At 43.5% G+C, this 20,009-nt stretch overlaps 1 protein-coding gene across 3 annotated transcripts in view; it reads right to left on the bottom strand.

Moving 5' to 3' along the window:
- Positions 1-3,636: 3,636 nt before the first annotated feature.
- Positions 3,637-20,009, bottom strand: part of LOC122926897 — a 170,731-nt gene continuing 154,358 nt past the window's right edge. For all 3 annotated transcript variants that reach the window (XM_044278416.1, XM_044278417.1, XM_044278418.1), the window contains 2 exons: positions 8,262-8,426; positions 3,637-4,388 (listed from right to left, as the gene is read on the bottom strand). In XM_044278416.1, the coding sequence (XP_044134351.1) occupies positions 4,263-4,388; positions 8,262-8,426 (291 nt within the window). In that variant the 3' untranslated portion in view covers positions 3,637-4,262. The remainder of the gene's footprint in view (positions 4,389-8,261; positions 8,427-20,009) is intronic.

Below are 20,009 nucleotides of genomic sequence, written 5' to 3'. Positions count from 1 at the left end.
ACTGCTGCCGCCGCCCGCACCATAAAAAGCCGCAAACCGCAGGTCTGAATTGATCGCCAACACGGGGGGGGGGGGTCACAGGACCCCCCCGCGCATTTAGCCGAGGTGCCTGCTCAATGATTTGAGCAGGCACCTTGTTTCGATCACCGCTCGCCGGGAGGCGGTGATCGGAACAACACATGACGTACCGGTACGTCATGTGTCCTTAAGGATTCGGGAAACGTCATGTGTCTGTAAGGGGTTAAATAAGGGCAATAATTGCCACCTTTTTTTCAAAGAATGAATGACCTCACTCATTGAACTCCACACTGCTATTATTTTGAACATGCCCATTTCAATAAGTGATTGAATTACAGAGACTCAGCATGCATGTTATGACTGTTGGGTCTGTTGGGTTTCTATTACTCTACTGCACCTGCTAGTGATTAATCAGGTTAGTGATGTCTGACTGCTATTATTTTGAACACTGTACTGAACTGTATGTTACAGTTTTAACCATATGAGACAAAATAGGACCAAAGGAAAGTAGGAGATGCAGGCAGGACATGCTGGAATATTTTTATTGTGTGTGCATTTTCTGTTTTCATCCCTTCAATAACAAATGTATCTCAAGAGAATACATACCGGTGGCTTTAAATATTGTATTATAGAGAGGGCCCAAATTAACTAACCATCCCCAAAATAATGTTAATCCTTTTAAAACCGCAAAGGACGTATTTTTTTAAAGGGTCGTGTGAATGGACCCTAATGGAGGCAGGGTGATGTTGAGGTTGGTAAAAGTAACACCAGAATTGAAATGTTAAGCATTCCACATGGGTAGTCAACCTAAATAACTCACTTATAGAATACCCAAGATGCTAATGAAACAAGAGAAATAAAAGGGCTGGGTTGGAGCTTTTTCAGGCAAAATATTTGCAAAGCAGCTGTCATTATACATGTATGTATAGTAAATCTATATTATAGAATTATGTTTTAAAGGAAAGCTACAGTATAATTTAACAAAGACAGATTTGTTAGAAGGGTCCCCTGACAATTGTGGGACACAGGGTATCTCTGTGTTAATCTGGAAGGTCTTAACTTTCCTTGGAGAGTGTTCTTCACCAGTTCTTTTGACCCCAGTGGATTACCAGTCACTTGAACATAGACTACACTGAGGGTAGCAGCCTGGTGGTTTCCCTGCAGCGAAGTCCAGATCCCTGAATACAGGCTATAGGGTGAAAACCATGAGGCCACTTTAATAACACCCTTGGGGTAGCACAAAGTCAAATCTGTTCAAGTGACACAGTGGCCCTGATTTATTATACCTTCACTCCAGAATTCTGGAGTCAAAAAGTCTTTAAATAGGGCTTTTGCTACTTTTTTGCACTCACTTGCACAAAATTTTGCGACTTTTTGCATTTTTACACCGGTCACTCCAGTTTTCTAATATGGGTGGGAAAGTGGGTGTGGTTAGCTATGTTAATGAGTTTCACTCCAGATTTGTTATTGCAACATTTTTTTTAAGTAGCAAAATTGCCACAATCTCACTCCAGGAGGAGGGTACAGTAGGAAAACTGGAGTAGCTTCTCTAGACAGAAGTGTTAGGTCTAAGGACAAGCCAAATTTATCAAACAACATGGGACATAAATGTGGCATAAAGTACTCCAGGGCGGCAGCTAACGACTATTTGAATCATCGATTAGTTGTCAATAATTTCATCGATTAATCGGGAAAAAACTCTAAAATGACAAAAAAAAAGGGGTTTATATGATTTTACTTGAAACATTATGTTCAAAGGCCATATTAAAACACATTTAGGAGTTACATAATTATAAAAATTTTGCATTACAATGTAAAAAAGACAATATGTCCACATGGTCAGGGCTTCTTACACACTATGTTGCCTGTAGCAGAGAAGAGGTGTTCCAATGGTGTGGATGTACTTGGGACAGACAAGTATGATCTTGCAAGTTTAACTTTCATGGGGGATCTGTGGATGACACACTGTTATGGGGGATCTGTGGATGACACACTGTTATGGGGGATCTGTGGATGACACACTTTTATGGGGGATCTGTGGATGACACACTTATGAGGGGTTTTGTGGATGACACACTTTTATGGGGGATCTTTAGATGACACACTTTTATGGAGGATCTGTGGATGACACACTTTTATGGGGGATCTGTGGATGGCTCTGTTATGGAGGGATCTGTAGATGGCACTGCTATGGGGAGGGGGATCTGTGCACTGCTATGGGGAGGAGGAACTGTGGATGGCACTGTTATGGGAGGGGGATCTGTGGATGGCACTGTCATGGGGAGGGGGATCTGTGGATGACACTATATAGCATCTTATGCTATATGTGTCATCCACAGATCTCCCCCATAACAGTGTCTCCCGAGTCCCAATACACCGACCCCACCGCTCACAGCAATATCTAAAGGGTATTTCTTAACCGTTACCCTGCAGTAACTTTTACTTAAACTTTAAATCAGCGCTATGAATTGATCTTTAATACCTTACAAAATCAAATACAATGAAGCTCTGGTACCAGGCAGAGCGGGCGGCGGCGTAACGTCACTCACTCACATGACGCGCCTGCTCCGCCCACTTTATGAATGACAGCAGGCGGAGCAGGCGCATCACGTGAGTAAGTGACGTTACGCCGCCGCCTGCTCTGCCTGTTACTGGAGCTTCATTGTAAGGTAAAATAAAGATGCGCTGATTTAAAGTAAACCGGCCGCCCGCATAGCAACAAATCGGCGATTATTCTATAACGGGATTCGTCGGCAACGAATCCCGTTATCGAATATTATCGATAAAGTTGATTAACCGTTGCAGCCCTAAAGTACTCCAACACAGACTGATGCAAAACTAACGTCAAATATTCTCCTCATGATAAATTCTCCCCAGTGTGTCCACACTTGCTGCATAATGTCTTCATCATACTACTGAACCCTGGACAACTTAACAATCCTGGACAGACAAAACACAGTATTTGTAGATTGATTGCCTTGCTTACTCCAGCAAAACCCCAAGTCACCAATATTGACAAAGAGAATCACTAGGACCTGTCAATATTTGTGGGAAATACTCCGAAATACAATATTAAACCCTTCCCAACCAGCGCATGTTTTAAACAGCAAACACCCGGGACTAATGTCCACGTCTGGCAGTAATGCCGATCGTGCACTTTTAACCTATCATCGCGTGCTCCCAGGTGTGTTCCCCTGGGGAGGACTGGAGGAGCTGGATGCAGTGCCGCACATTATTTCATATGCAGCCTCTCCCTATGACAGGACTTCATAGTAACATAGTAAAATACAATCGGATGATTGCTTGTTATAGTTCTCTATGGGTAAAAAAAAGTAAAAAGAAAATGTAAAAAAAAATTAAAAAAAAATTCTAATCACCCCCCTTTCCCCAAAATGAAATGGTCGCTTCGCTACCCACAGAAAATGAAAGAACAAGTGATCAAAAAGTCATACACACACCAAAATGGTATCAATGAAATTCCAGATTGCCATGCAAAAATGAGCCCTCACACAGCTCCATACATATAAGTACAAAAAAGTTATAGGGGTCGTAGTCTGTAAAAGTGAAAATCACAAATATCTAAATGTAATAAAATTAATAAAAAAAACATACTTTTTGAAGGCAGTGACATACATTTAATGCATTTATCTTATGCTAACAGTGCTTAAAATCAGTGTTTAAATACATACAGTATATACAATATATATTTATTGCAATTACAAAGCATAAAACATTCTTCTAGATACATACATTCAAAGGAAAGGACAAACCTGTGCCACAGCCCTAGCTTCCTATTCTCATCTGGCCTCTCTATTGAAACTAGATCTAAAGATTGTGTAAGTGGTTTAACCTGGGAAAGAAGCGTTAAAATAATTAAGTATTGTAGTACTACAAATGCATATGTCGAAAGCTATCAGAAGACGAAGATGTACACAAATAGTACTGTATGTCTGGAATCTAGTAGGCTAAACTGTGATACCATGGCCAAGAGTAGAGGTTCTTCTGGGGGAAAAAGCAGGTCCTTTTTCTAATCCTGGTCAACCATTTAAATAATCTTTGAAAACATGACCTCCTGCCCACACTGTGCACACATTGCTCCCCTGATGGTCATATATACCAGCCAACCATGAGAATTGATTTAAGGCATCTTATTATTAATTGGCAATATTCTATTGTTACTCATTTATAATATAATTTTGCAGTAAAATCAAGGACGTTTGACAAGATTTGATAATCTTCATTGCTCATTGTCCATCCTTGTCTATGTGCACCACACAGTTCTCTCTCCTCGATTTTTCAGCCTGAAACACCAACAAGTGACTTCGAAGGGTATCATCTGGCCCACTCAAAATCAGAGAGGGATCGTTATCCTGTTGGGAGTAATCACAGATCAGATTTTACTAACAATATTTTTTATTTGCTTATAATTTTTGTAATTGTGTAGGCATGACAGAACTCTCATTATTTTGTGTAATATAGAATTTTGCCTCAGATTCTATGAAAAGGGGTCTAACCTGTTTTTGGGCCTTTTTTCATCCCTCTGTATGTACAACATCAAAGGGGTTTTTCCATCTCATAAAGTGATGGCATATCGCTATCACATTATAATCAGTGGGGGACCTCTGGCACCCCCCCCCCCCCCCACACACGGATCCTGAGAATGAAGGGGTCACAACAATAATTCAGCACTGCACCCCTTCACAGTGCTTCTGGTCACCTGGTTGTGTAGCATAGCTGTATTTAAATGAATGGTTGCATGGAAAGACTGTGAAGGGGCTTTAGTGCAGGTTTACCACTGAGGCTCCTTCATCATCAGGATTAGTGGGGCTCCCAGAGGTCAGACCCTCATGATCATAAAGTGATGTACATCCTAGCACTATACAATCACTTTTCATGATGAGAATACAGATTAACTCATACATAGTTTCCATCTCCATGCTTTTTGAGTGGCGTGACCAGGTGTGACCTAATGGCGTGACCAGGCGTGACCAGGTGTGACCTAATGCTGTCTGCTCGGATCCAATCAGAGGTCATCCTATTTTGGCTCCTCCTCCCTTCTCCTCTTACAGCATGCAGTCTCACCGACACAGATAGAAACTGCAGCTGCACCTATCTACTGTGTATTAAACTAGACTGATCTTTTGATGACTCTGGTTTCTGAACATTTACAAAGAGCCTGCAGGCTACAGGCTGCTGGATGGTAAGGAAGTAAATAGTAAGACAAAAAGTGTAGTCTTTCGATCTTTGTCAGGACAATTCAAACTTTATAGATAATTTTGTTAGCTAGATAATCACACTACCTACCGAGGTATCATTAAAGGTTTTTCTGGGTGTACAATGTCGTCCGGTAATAATTCAATTAAGAATTATTATTATGGTCATAAAAATAATTAACATAAAAAATGTTTTTTATTAAATTTGTCATAAATTCTTAAAATCATGAGCTGGTGAATTGTAGATAAACTAACTTAGAAGAGATAACTGTATCCCTCCGCCCCATCCTGGGCTATTTTCACACATATTACTTTGGTAAGACTATTAAGACAAATAACAGGGATCTAGGATCTTTGCTAGACCATATCTTAAATGAAAAGGACTTGAAATAAGTCTTTCCTGTGGGAACCCATCATTTAGCTTGGCGAAGAATGTTCTATATATATATATATATATATATATATATATAGATAGATTCAGAAAAAAGAGCGGCACTCCAAGAAGTAAAAGCAGGTGAACCCTTTATTCACTCCAGTGGTGCAACGTTTCGGCTCTGGTCATGAGCCTTCCTCAAGCCAAGCTTGAGGAAGGCTCGTGACCAGAGCCGAAACGTTGCACCACTGGGGTGAATAAAGGGTTCACCTGCTTTTACTTCTTGGAGTGCCGCTCTTTTTTCTGAATCTATTCATCAGGGATATCAGTCTATTCCCTTTGGGACGTGCACCCACAATTTCTCCTTGTAGCCAGTGCCGCCATTTTTCTCTTTATATATATATATAAGAGAGAGAGAGAGAGAGAGATAAGCAAGCATTTAATGCTTTGCTAGATTTGGAGTCTAGATTCTTCTGCAGGTATAATGAAGTCTCACAATATCCTACGACTACATCTCAATATGGAGATGATCAATTAATTTATTTATTTGTCAATCTAGATGGTATAATTTCACCCACACTATCAAATTAGTCTTAATAAAATGAAATATCATTCTCTGTGTCTCTTACCAAGTCCTAGTAGAAATCTCACTTCTGCTCCTAGGAAAGCTGGGTGGTCCATCATAGTGCATCTCACCATGGCTTTCATCTTAATAGACCCCTCTAGAGAGATCCACTTTGTCTTTCCTTTTTTTCTTCTAGTGTGTTTCTCCTTTGAGTTTTTCTCCCCCCCCCCCCCCCCCCCCCCCCGTGTATGGTTTATAATAACAAACTTATCAGTTAGACACACCTTCCTAGTTTGGAACTTTCCAATCATTGTTGGATGGGCGTGACTATTGATAAGAAATATGACATCATAACCTTACCCAGAATGCATTTTTGCTATTGTTGTAATGTCACCTATTCATACCTAGGTGGCACTGCTGTGTAAGCTATTTGCATCTTATGTAAGTCTGAATAAAACGTATTCTGTACATTTGACCTTAGAAGCTTTAATTCAAAGCTATAGGGATTAATTCTGACACTTGTAGCAATTAGAGACAGACCTCTAGGCGTCTCTCTGAATGTTTCTCACACTGTTGATCTATGGACCATAATGATATGAATGGTCTTGTTTTCTAACAATGATATCAGTACCTCCTGTCAAACCAAAGATGTGATGTAATTGTTACAAAACACACATCTTTACAGACACTCTTTTAGAGACGAATATTCTCCTAATGAGAAATATAAATATATATATATATATAATATACAGGATACACTTTGTCTTCATAACATATAACAATATAATATAAAGTTTTATATATATATATATATATATATATATGTCCTACTGGTTGTCTTATGCTAAGGACTAAGGCTCATTAAATGAATACATGAATATTATATATTTTGTTTCATTAATAAATACCTAATTGTATAGATAATTATCACCAGCTGCATAGAGCTTATCTTTATCTCCCGTCATAAATTTATAAGTAGACAAAGAGGCCTCTTCTCAGACTGGTTTCATGAGAAGAATAACACTTAAAAGCAGAAACCTTTGTACGACCCTACTTTGGCCTACTCAAGATATACAAAATTGTAACTATAATCGAGCATGGCTCTTAAAGGCAATGAACATCCATCTTGACTAGAATAATTGGATATCAATGCATTTACCTATGAAAAGGCACAACAACAATACCAGGATGGGTCATCTATATTAGATGGTCCGACTCCTGGTGCCCTCACTGGTTAGCTGTTTGAAGACACCGCAGCACTCCTCATAGCATACCATGCACAGCGCCATACATTGTACAGTGGCTGTGCTCGGTATTGCAGCCTAAGCCCATTCACTGTTACCATAGACCATGTGACCAATGAACATAACATCAATGGGTTAGGAAGAGGCCTTAGTGGCTTCTTCAAACAGCTGATCGGCGGGGGTGCCAGGAGTTGGACCCTGACTAATTTGATATTATGACCTACCTCGAAGACAGGTTATCAATATTCTAGTCCTGGAAAATGCCATTAAGGTAAAGAAAAGCATAAAATCTGGACATACAACCGTTGATTAATCTGCAATAACATCTCAAAATGGCAGTAGGTCGCCTTTATAAAGGTCTTATCAATCACCAGCTCTGTAATTGGTTGAAGGGATTTGGGGTCTGGCCAACTGTAAAAAAATGGAGCACAAGTTTTGTACTTCTGTACTACCAGTTCTGTACTAGTAGCTGTAGAGATGAGGTTGCACAAGGGTGAGTGTAGTATAAAGTCAGCCATAGGGCTATCACAAGGTACTTGTAGGGAGTGAGACCAGTCCTTATAGGACTTATGTTGTTTTTGAATGACCAGAAGATATGCACCACACTCCACAGCGAGTGCAATGCTATGCCCAGGTGGGACCGTCTTATTGGAGGTACCTTACCAGTCATAGTCTTATTCTGGTACAATGGGCATGTAAGTAAAGTAAAAAAAAAAAATTTGAATTTAAAGCAATATTTCCTACTGGTTATATACAGTATTTTATATGTATAAGCTAAAAAATAACTATGAACTGTATCTAGTATCAGCTAGTGACTGCCTCAACTATAGGTGACTGAAAATACTTACAGCGACTGCAGAAATAAAACTGTTGATGAGGTAGTAGTCGGCACCGCCATGTGCGCTCAGATGCATAGGCATGAATCCTACAATCTTCGCTGGATACAGTGTTTTCTTATTATTCACAAAGTCAAACACTTCAATAGGACTCCCTCCAGCACTGCGTAATTCCCCCTGAAACAACAAAGAAATCATCCTTATGTGGTGTCATGGATCATTTGTGAACCTCCTGCTTTCTGAATGTATTGATGGCTACCTTGCTCTCCCCATTGACAGAATTCATCTGACAGCCCTAGGTAACTTGCTACAGGGAATTAGACTTCCTCCATGCTGCCACTCTGCTCTATTAATCAGACCGCTTGAAAAGGTAGCATTGTACAAGTAGTATATTAACCCCTTAGATACCGAAGGTTTTTTAGTTTTTGCTTTTTCTCCTCCACCCCCTCCCCCCTTCCCCCATCTTCCTAGAGCCATAACTTTTTTTATTTTTATGTTCACGTATCCATACGAGGGCTTGTTTTTTGCGGGACAAGTTGTACTTTCTAATGCCATCATTTAATATGGCATACAATGTACTGGGAGGAGGGAACAAAAATTCCAAATAGGGTGGAATTGGAAACAAAATGCAATTCCTCCACCATTTTATGGGTTTTGTCCCTACGGCATTCCCTTTGCGGAAAAACTGACCTGTAGAGAGAAGCATAATAGCTGAATTGCTCATTTCTTATGCTGGCCTGCCAAATGCTGGCCAACATAAGTATTGCAGCTCCAATACCTTGGGTCTCTTAAGAGAGACCCAGCGTATTGAAATCAGTAACCGGCATCCTCATTGGCCGCAGGGAAGCCGGTAAGAAGCCAGGAAGCGCGTGCTTCCAGGTATTTTTTTGATTTTAGATGCCATGATCACACTTTATCACAGCATCTAAAGGCTTTAATGACCGCGATCAGCATTATTGCTGGTCTCAGTTATTAGCCACCGGTCTCTGCTATTTGAAACAGTGGAGACTCGTCGGCCACAGCGCCCGCTGCATGTGTGAGCGGGCGCCATGTTTACCGATCGCTCCAGCGCCGTACATGTACGACGCTTATAGCAAAAGGGTTTAAAGACTCTTTAACAACAGCAATACCTATTTCCTAAAACACAATGAATACATCATGACCTATTGTCCATGCCTGCACCACCCATTTTATTAATTAAAAAGACAATTGATCATTATGTATTCCTTGAGTTTTTTGCCTAAAGCTTATTTTATACCGACCAATGTTTCAGTCAATTACTGGGAATGAAACGCCACACAACCGCGTCATCTGTTTAGCCAATTATTGTGCCTACAAATTCTCATCTCTGATAATTGATTTGGTTATTGGTTGAATCATTGCATCAACCCTTTCGCTATAAGGGGTGTTTGGACAATTTGCATCTGTGCTAGTCAGGACAATTTTTGCTGTTTTGACACAAATAAAATTTGAATGACAAAATAAAAAATAATAAAAAAACATACTAACCCCCCCCCCCCCCATACTGATATTTTTTTTTTTTTAAAGAAGACACCAGGCACATTGTCAAAATGCCACTCAGCACTTTATCCTCACAGATACCTTCATACAACTTTGCGTGAAAGTGTAGATATTCATAGAAATTAGGGATCGACCGATTATCGGATTTACCGATATTATCGGCCGATATTCAGGATTTTGAACGCTATCGGTATCAGCATTTATTTTGCCGATATTCCGATAGCGTATGGGGAACACAGATCGCGCTGCTGACAGCGCTCTCCGTGTTCCCCTTAGCAGCACAGGGGAGAAGGAAGCAGTGTCTCCTCCCCCTGTGCTGCTGCTGCCGCCAATGAAAGGACAGGGGACAAGAGGAGGGGAGGAGCTATGGCCACTGCGCCACCAATGAAGCTTAATCTCTCATTTTTTCATATACAGGAGGCGGGAGCTGCAGAATCACATAGCCGGCTCCCGACCTCTATGAGCTGTAGCTGCGATCTGCGGTAGTTAACCCCTCAGGTGCCGCAGATCGCAGCTACTGCTCATAGAGGTCGGGAGCCGGCTATGTGATTCTGCAGCTCCCGCCTCCTGTATATGAATAAATGAGAGAGGGGTTGTCCAAGTTATATTTATTGATGACCTATCCCCAGGATAGGTCATCAATATCAGATTGGAGGGGGTCCGACACCCGGCACCCCCTCCAATCAGCTGTTTGAAGAGGAGACTCGCGCGGTGTCAGCGCTGCCTCCTCCTCACTGTTTACCTTCTAGCCGTTGCATCTGCAGTGGTGAACAGGTGTAATTACACCCAAGCCTTCCTATTGAAATGAATGGCACTGCTTGGATGTAATTACACCTGCTCACCACTGCAGATGCAACGGCTAGAAGGTAAACAGTGAAGAGGAGGCAGCGCTGACACCGTGCGAGTCTCCTCTTCAAACAGCTGATTGGAGGGGGTGCCGGGTGTCGGACCCCCGCCAATCTGATATTGATGACCTATCCTGGGGATAAGTAATCAATAAATATAACTTGGACAACCCCTTTAATCTTCATTGGTGGCGCAGTGCGCCCCCCACCCCAGTATTAGACATTGGTGGCGCAGTGCGCCCCCCCTCCCCCCCAGTATTAAGCATTGGCGGCGCAGTGAGCCTCCCCCCTCCCCCCCAGTATTAAGCATTGGTGGCGCCCCAGGTGCTGGCTCTCACGGGGGTGCCAACAGGCCCAGAAGCGCTCATTGCTGAAGCGCCGACACCCACATACTGCGACGGGGCAGGGAGCGGAGCGCATTGTTCCCTGCCCCCCCGCCGATCACTGCCATAGGCTTCAGGCCTGATGACGTCATTGCGCGCCTGTGCCGGGACTCAGCAGCACAGTGCCGGGACTCTGCGAGCAAGCGCAGGTAAGTATTTAGCTTTTTTTTTTCTTTTATGTGCCAACTTTGGGGGACATGAGAGGGCTAGGGTGCACAGAGGATGTGTGGGGGGGGGGATATGGTGGGATACTGTGTGGGGGAAAATTTTATTTTATGTGCCAACTTTGGGGGACATGAGGGGGGTGCACACAGGAGGACGTGGGGGGGATATGGTGGGATACTGTGTGGCACAGTGGGGGGCAAATTATTATGGTAGGGATTACTATGTTGGGGGAAATTACTATATGGGCAATGTGGGGGACACTATTGTATGGGGGCAGTGTGGGGGACACTACTGTGTGGGGGGCAGCGTGGGGGACACTACTGTGTGGGGGGCAGCGTGGGGGACACTACTGTATGGAGGCAGTGTGGGAGACTACTGTATGGGGGCAGTGTGGGAGACACTACTGTATGGGGGCAGTGTGGGGGACACTACTGTGTGGGGGCAGTGTGGGGGACACTACTGTGTGGGGGCAGTGTAGGGGACACTACTGTGTGAGGAGCAGTGTAGGGGACACTACTGTGTGGGGGACACTACTGTGTGGGGGCAGAGTGGGGGACACTACTGTGTGGGGGCAGAGTGGGGGACACTACTGTGTGGGGGCAGAGTGGGGGACACTACTGTGTGGGGGCAGAGTGGGGGACACTACTGTGTGGGGGCAGAGTGGGGGACACTACTGTGTGGGGGCAGAGTGAGGGACACTACTGTGTGGGGGCAGAGTGGGGAACACTACTGTGTGGGGGGCAGTGTGGGAGACACTACTGTATGGGGGCAGTGTGGGGGACACTACTGTATGGGGGCAGTGTGGGGGACACTACTGTATGGGGGCAGTGTGGGGGACACTACTGTGTGGGGGGAGTGGGGGGCAGTGTGGGGGAAATTACTGTGGGGGGCAGCATGGGGGCCTTTCTATTGGGGAGGCACTGTAGGGGCCATTCTATTATTTCTGGGGACACTATACAGGGATTATTAACTGGAGCACAATATAGGGTGTTATTATTACTGGGGGTCTCTAGGGGACATTATAACTGCTGTGGACAGTATAGGAACATTTGGGGTAATTTATCAAACTGGTGTAAAGTAGAACTGGCTTAGTTGCCCATAGCCAATCAGATTCCACCTTTCGTATTTGAGAGCTCTTTTGGAAATCCAGTTCTACTTTACACCAGTTTGATAACTTACCCCAATTATGTCTATTAGGGTCACTATTTTTTCATTACCTGGGGCATTGGAAAGCACAACGGGTACAGTATTGGGGGTGGAAGCTGTGGGGACACCAGGATGGGGGGGGGTTACAAACTCTGCAGAGACGAGATGCGGCTGAAAGAATTTCTAATGGCGGTCTAACGGAGGAGAAGAGGAAAGAGAAGGTCTACAGGACAGGAGATCTCCCTGGATGTAAGAGGTATGTGGTGAAGTATTGGGGGGGTGCCAGAGAAATGACCTGCCCCAGGTGCCAAACACCCTGGGCACGCCACTGCGGCCCAGTCAGAGATTCAGAGTACTCTGGTTGAGGTTTTTATTAAGAATATATATATATGTAGCTCCATTCAGATTTCCCTCAGCCCTCACCAGTCTCCCTGTCCCAGCCACAGAACCCCACCCAGCATGATACTGCCACCACCATGCTTCACTGTAGGGATGGTATTGGGCATGTGATAAGAAGTGTCTTGTTTCCTCTAGACATGATGCTTAGAATTGAGGCCAAAAACTTCAATCTTGGTTTCATAGGACCAGAGAGTCCTTCAGATGTTTTTTTGCAAACTTTAGGCAGGCTTTATGTGTCTTACTAAGGAGAGGCTTCATTCTGTCCACCCTGCCATAAAGCCCAGATTGGTGAAGTGCTGCAGTGATGGTTGACCTTCTGGAAGTTTCTCCCATCTGCACACAGGATTAGCCAGTGTGACCATTGGTTTCTTGGTCACCTATCATACCAAGGCTCATCTCCCCGATTACTTTGTTTAGTGGGTGGCCAAACTTCCATTTAAGAATGATGGAGCCCACTGTGCTCTTGGGAAACTTTAATTCTACTGAGCTGAACAAGGAGCTCTTTCCTAATCATGGCTTGGTTTTTACTCTGATTTGCATTGTCAGCTATGAGACCTTATACAGACAGGGCTGTGTCCAAATACGGAGCTAAACTTCAAGTGTTATAGCAAATACTTAGGACCATGCAAAATTTTAGTTTTTAATTTTTAAAATATTTGCAAAAATGTCTACAATTCTGTTTTCACTTTAACATTATGGGGTACTGAGTGCATACTGATGAGGGAAATGTGATTTTTTTTCTTTTTTTATTGTAGTACAAGGCCTACAGACGTAACAAAATGTGAAAAAATTAAAGGATCTAAAGACTTTTCAAATAAACTGTATGTAAACTTTATTGACATTTGTGGGTTTGTGGTATGTTTGGTGCAACTTATTTGGTGCTGGGATCTGGATGCTGGCAACTGTCAGGGTCATAGCGGTCACAAACGGTCCTCCTTTTCTGGCATGAAAAGACCCCCATATGTGATAATCAGAGTGCAAGTATGCTCTCTGATTGATGGTTGAATGGAGTTAATAACATGCACAGAGGTCTAGATTCCCCCTGCCCCCCTGGGGGACATGTACAGTTAGACATGGAAAGAGAAGGATCTGTGTCTCTTCTTTCCTCCTGCAGCCTCTTGGCATGTCCCCCATTGCCCATCTCGGCTGGCTGTAGAGGGGAGCTGCTTTCTCTTGTGATCACTCGGACTGTGTAACAGATAGAGATCCATGCCTGGTTTTAAAGCTCAATCTCAGCAGGGAAAGGTTTAAACATGGAATGCTACAACAGTACCGTCTTTTGACTAGACAGATAGATATCTACATATAAAGCACTCTGTTGGTCAGCATATCCCAGCAATTGAAGCAGGTGTGCGTCACCATAGCTGGAAATAGAAAACCAAACTCAATGCACCATAAGTTTGCAAACACTGAATATATGATCTAATGCTATATTCACTATAGAAATGAATATGAGGTACTTAGGAAATATAAAAATGATGTATGGCTTGGGATGTGGTTGGTAGGTGGTGGAGGGTGGAACTTACATCAAACCTAGGTTCTAAAAGCTCAGATGTGCGGCGTGTTATACTGTTCTTTGCCCTAAACCCCTGAAGACGCAAGGGCTCTGGCGAAACATGATGGAGGGCAGTGTCTAAGAGTTTTAGGCCTGATGCACACGATCGTAGGCCGTCTGTGCCAATATTGCAGACCGTTTGCACTCCGTATCACGGATGCGGACCCATTGACTTGAATGGGTCTGCAATCCGCAAGATACAGAGCAGTGCGGAGGCACAGATTGCAAGCCCATGAAAGCCTTACAGAGCTCTTCTGTGGGATTTCGGTCTGTGTCTCAGCACTACAAAAATATAGTATATGTCCTATTTTTTTGCGGTGCCGACCGTCTATTGCGGATCGCGGACCCATTCAAGTCAATGAGTCCGCATCAGCAAACGGTGTGCACATGGACCGGGCCTGTGGATTGCAGACCACAATTTGCAGTTTGTGTGCATGAGACCTTAATCTGTCACTAGCTGCAAGCTTGTTACACAGAAATACAAGTATTAGGACCCCACAGTATCTGGCAGGGTCATAGAGATAGGCTGTGTGCACCAACCACATCCCAAGCTGATAGATGTGCTAGCAAAACAAAGCAGTAGCATTGACAAGGTCTTTTAATTATTAGCTTTAGCACTCATTCACTTGTCCATATAGTCACCGTCCCGGTGCTGCGGACCACAAATAGTGGTTCGCAATGCATGAGCACTGGCCATGTGAATCCCGTATTGCGGTGTGGACCCATTGACTTAAATCCACAAAATACAGCATGTCCTATCTTTTGCAGTGTGCAAGCACCTACCCGAAAGCCCACGGAAGCACTTCAGAGTCATGTCCTATCTTTTGCCATATTTTACGGATCGCAAACCTATTCAAGTTAATGGGTCCGCATCTGCAGCACAGAGTACACACGGCCAATGCCCGTATATTGCAGACCCGCCGTTTGTGGTCTGGAATACGGGCACGGATCCCTTACGGTTGTGTGAATGAGCCCTTAGAGTTTTTGGGGGAATAAATAAAAGTAGGGAAGGGTAAGCTGAGTGATAAATGTAAAAAGGGTTTTAGTGGCCAAATGGCTTTGTGAAAATATGGGTTGACCATAATCGAACATTTATCAGGGTCAACCTGAATTGCATAGACTTGATAAAAGCCCCAGTAAGTGAGCTGAAACATTGCGCTGGTTGAATAAACTTCACTATCTTTGACTCAACTGGTTGTACTGTGGCATTTGTGGACTAGATAGATATAGATGTATGGTAGGGTCAGGGCCCACCTTAAAGGAAGTCTGTCAGCAAGGTAGACCTTGCTAAACTGCTGACAGCACTAGGTATGACCACATACTCTTTGCAGAGCTTTTATTACCATGTATAGTTAGACTATGCCAGGTTCTGCTCCTGAAATTGTTCACTGTGATGTGCTCTCTATATTGAGCTTCTTCACAGCCACTTCCCTTTGCTCTGATAACTGTAGCGGTCTTCTGGTTGGATGCTACAGCTGTCACTTAGAGCAGGGAGAGGGACTTTAAAGCAGCCAAAAAGCAGAGAGCATGTCACAGTGCAGATCTGCCTACAGTGCATTTGCAGGAGCAGAACCTGGCAGCATAAAACTTCATATTCACACTGCACCTCATAATAATAAAAGTTGGTGACACGCTCCCTTGAAATAAATAAGTAGACCTAAGGCATCACTGCGGACCAGCCACTAGATGGTGCCATTGCACCAAAAATGGAAGTGTTCTGTGCTCTGCCAGGAGAGCAGTAGAGAAATACCAGTCCCCTGTGACCTGCTCAGAAAAGACAAAAGGCAGGCTCCAATATACTGAAAGGGTGCAATGACAGTAAGTGCACCCGTGAGCTGCGTGCTGTGCTCTCACCAATTCCATCCCCTCACGAGTGCACTACAACCATGAGACTGTGTTCCAATGAATATGTCTCCTACCTACCAGAGATCATATGTAAGGTACTGTACAGTAGAATGTCTTGTAGCTGCAGACAATTTACATGCCTCAGCCAAGCAAAGAACCCATAAGGTGTGTCTCCCCCTGTCCACGTGCTTTACAGATATAGACAGACAAAACAGAGAGAGCGACAACGTGGACCGTTCGCTGAGTACTATGCTAGCAGCGAGTGTGACTGTGATGTAAAGTATTCAATTAAGAATCAATGAAAACGTAATGAGCTGAACTGTAAATCACACAGCAATTAGTGAGTAAACAAGTGTTAACAAGTTACATTATATACTTTACAGCTTCCGCTAATGACTTGGGGATAATTCTGCGTTGCATTAAAGGGCATCTGTCAGCAGTTTTGTACCTATGACACTGGCTGACCTGTTCCGTGTACGTTTGGCAGCTGAAGGCATCTGTGTTGGTCCCATGTTCATATGTGCCCGCATTGCTGAGAAAAATGTGCTTTTAATATATGCAAATGAGCCGCTAGGAGCACGTTTACATGGTCTCGTCCTGTCAATGAAAGTGCAGAGGGCGCGGCAGTTGCAGAGAGAGCAGAGCCTGTAGGTGTAATGGCAACACCCCCGTTGCTCCTAGAGCCTCATTTGCATATATTAAAACATCATTTTTCTCAGCAATGCGGACGCATATGAACATGGGACCAACACAGATGCCTTCAGCTGCCAAGCGCACATGTAACAGGTCAGCCAGTCATAGATACAAATCTGCCGACAGATGCCCTTTAAAGTTTGAAGTAGATAATCCAGTGAATTTAAAGAAGTAACTCACTTTATGGTAGATGGGTCCATCAAAGCTCAACTGTTATCCCCCCTGGGATCAGCTGTGAACAGTTTGGAGCCTCAGCAGTGAGTGTATAATTACCAAGCAGTGCCCCCACAGGAGAAGTAAAGTATTACACAGTTCCTAGTGAAGTGTGCTGTCTATATCGTGCAGAAACGTGCCAGATCCACCAGAGTGAGAGATGCCATGGCTACTAATTTAACAACAAATGTCTGAATTCACAAAAAAAACAAGCCACATGGTAGATTATTACGTCAAAAAGACCAAACTTTTTATCCCCTGGAAGTTAACAATAAAGGTTACTAGTAAATGTCAGAGATCTTTAAAAGTAATGCCCTGATCAAGGAAGTGAATAGGAAAATTGTATATTTTTCATTATATGACTAATAACCCCTTTAAGAATTTCAGAACAAGATGAACTTAGCTAGGTTCTCCACCTTATAATCAGTGTAAATATAAAACAATATATACAAAATATATATAGAGAAAAGTCAATCCTGAGTCCCAACAAGGACAGGTACTTGCGCTGCTGGTCCCGATAAGGTGTGGTAGGTAGTTCACACTGAATGATCAAGGAATAATGGTTTTGGAACCGCGCTGCTCGAGGCTATGTAATCCGTTTTGCCAGTGGATATAGCAGGGCACCCGCTTCTCTCCTCTTCACCTAAAGGGGATCCAATCCTTCACAGACCGCCTCCTCTACAGGGTCAAGAAGATTTCGCAAGATAGTGAAGTACCCTCTATTACGTTGGTTTAAAAGGTTTTATTGTACTCACAAGAGTTTGCAGAAAACAGGCATAAAATACAAAAGAACCGTCTCGTTCCTGCCCGACCCGGGTTTCGCTCACTGGCTTCCTCAGGGGCGACAAAGGGGTTGTCGCCCCTGAGGAAGCCAGTGAGCGAAACCCGGGTCGGGCAGGAACGAGACGGTTCTTTTGTATTTTATGCCTGTTTTCTGCAAACTCTTGTGAGTACAATAAAACCTTTTAAACCAACGTAATAGAGGGTACTTCACTATCTTGCGAAATCTTCTTGACCCTGTAGAGGAGGCGGTCTGTGAAGGATTGGATCCCCTTTAGGTGAAGAGGAGAGAAGCGGGTGCCCTGCTATATCCACTGGCAAAACGGATTACATAGCCTCGAGCAGCGCGGTTCCAAAACCATTATTCCTTTATAATCAGTGTAAATCCTTGGACGGTTAATAACACAAAACAAAAAAGTTTTATTTAAAGCACAAAATAAATAAAATTTGGGCTAGACCCTCAAAGAGGGGCCAAGGATAAAGATACAGGGTTAATATCCATACACAGAGGGTTACATATAAGAAGCAGTATTCGGTGAGGATACCAGGTCTCTCTGTAATGTACACTATGGATCTTGGTACATTACTAGTAGACATACCCCCTCAGGCTCTCAGTATGTAATGTCAGTAAGAGAGCCTGAAGTAAGAGGTTCTCTGTATGATCCTGAAGGACCTGATCCCTGAAAGAAAAATCTATAAATAAAATAGCCTAGATTAAAGGGAACCTGTCACCGGGATTTGGGGTATAGAGCTGAGGACATGGGTTGCTAGATGGCTGCTAGCACATCCGCAATACCCAGTCCCCATAGCTCTGTGTGCTTATATTGTGTATAAAAACCGATTTAATACATATGAAAATTAACCTGAGATGAGTCCTTTACCTGAGATGAGTCCAGCGTGAAGGAGCCCAGCACCGCCCCGCATCCTCCGAATCTCCTCCTTGCTCCCCGACGTCAGAAAGCTAGAGCGCCGTAATCTCGCGATGCGCGAGCTAGCGCATGCGCAGTTCCTTCCCTGAGGCTGATGCCAGCACAGGGAAGGAACACTATGAGGACACTGCGCATGCGCTAGCTCATCGCGAGATTACGGCGCTCTAGCTTTCTGACGTCAGGGAGCAAAGAGGAGATTCTGAGGATGTGGGGCAGTGCTGGGCTTCTTCATGCTGGACTCATCTCCGGGACAGGACACATATCAGGTTAATTTGCATATGTATCAAATCGTTTTGTTTACAGAATAAAAGCACACAGAGCTATGGGGACTGGGTATTGCGGATGTGCTAGCGGCCATCTAGCAACCCATGTCCTCAGCTCTATACATAAAATCCCGATGACAGGTTCTCTTTAAGCAGTGTCAAAGTGTCAATTATCTGAGGCACTGGCTAGTTACAAAGTATCAAAAAGTGTAGCGTCGATACTTTGTATACACATGAACCACCAAGTGCAAAGTCCTATTCTGTATGCCAGGGGAGTAATTCCTGCCAGGACCAGTATTATACATGGGGGAATCAATACAGAAACTAGACTACATGTGCCAAATCCTACTCAACGCATTTCATGTGTCCCTTATTGCGGAACTTCATCAGGAGAAAAGAAAAGCGGTAAGAAAGAACAGATAGGCTACTCGAGGAAAGTGCGGTGGGCATGCAGCATGTCCGGCCATACTAGTGACTAGTAATGTACCAAGATCCATAGTGTACATTACAGAGAGACCTGGTATCCTCACAGAATACTGCTTCTTATATTGAACCCTCTGTGTATGGATCTTTATCCTTGGCCCCTCTTTTAGGGTCTAGCCCAAATTTTATTTATATTGTGCTTTAAATAAAACTTTTTTGTTTTGTGATATTAACCGTCCAAGGATTTTCACTGATTATATTATAATATTGGTGCTGTATTTTCTCCGTGAGCAGGTTCTCCACCTTACCACTAGATGTCACTAAAACATAACCTAGAGCTCCCAAGGCAAATGCTCTGGAGCAGAAAAAAAACTGTCATTATTATATTGTCATAATTCATATAGAACAAAGATATTCTGCACTGCTATACAGAAAGCAGATCCTGGCAACAGTCATTCAATGATTAGGATATTGTCCATACGAGCTGGAATTTTGTGTGGAATGATGTGTCACATGTGGATTGTGCCCTGCATTTCATCCTTTGGAATCCACAGAAGAAATCTCATGAATGGAAAATCCTCAGCATGGCTAAAATTTTGT

Source organism: Bufo gargarizans, chromosome 2 (assembly GCF_014858855.1).
Source record: "Bufo gargarizans isolate SCDJY-AF-19 chromosome 2, ASM1485885v1, whole genome shotgun sequence".
Classification (NCBI taxonomy): Eukaryota; Metazoa; Chordata; class Amphibia; order Anura; family Bufonidae; genus Bufo; species Bufo gargarizans.
This window is presented reverse-complemented; position numbering and strand designations above follow the sequence as displayed.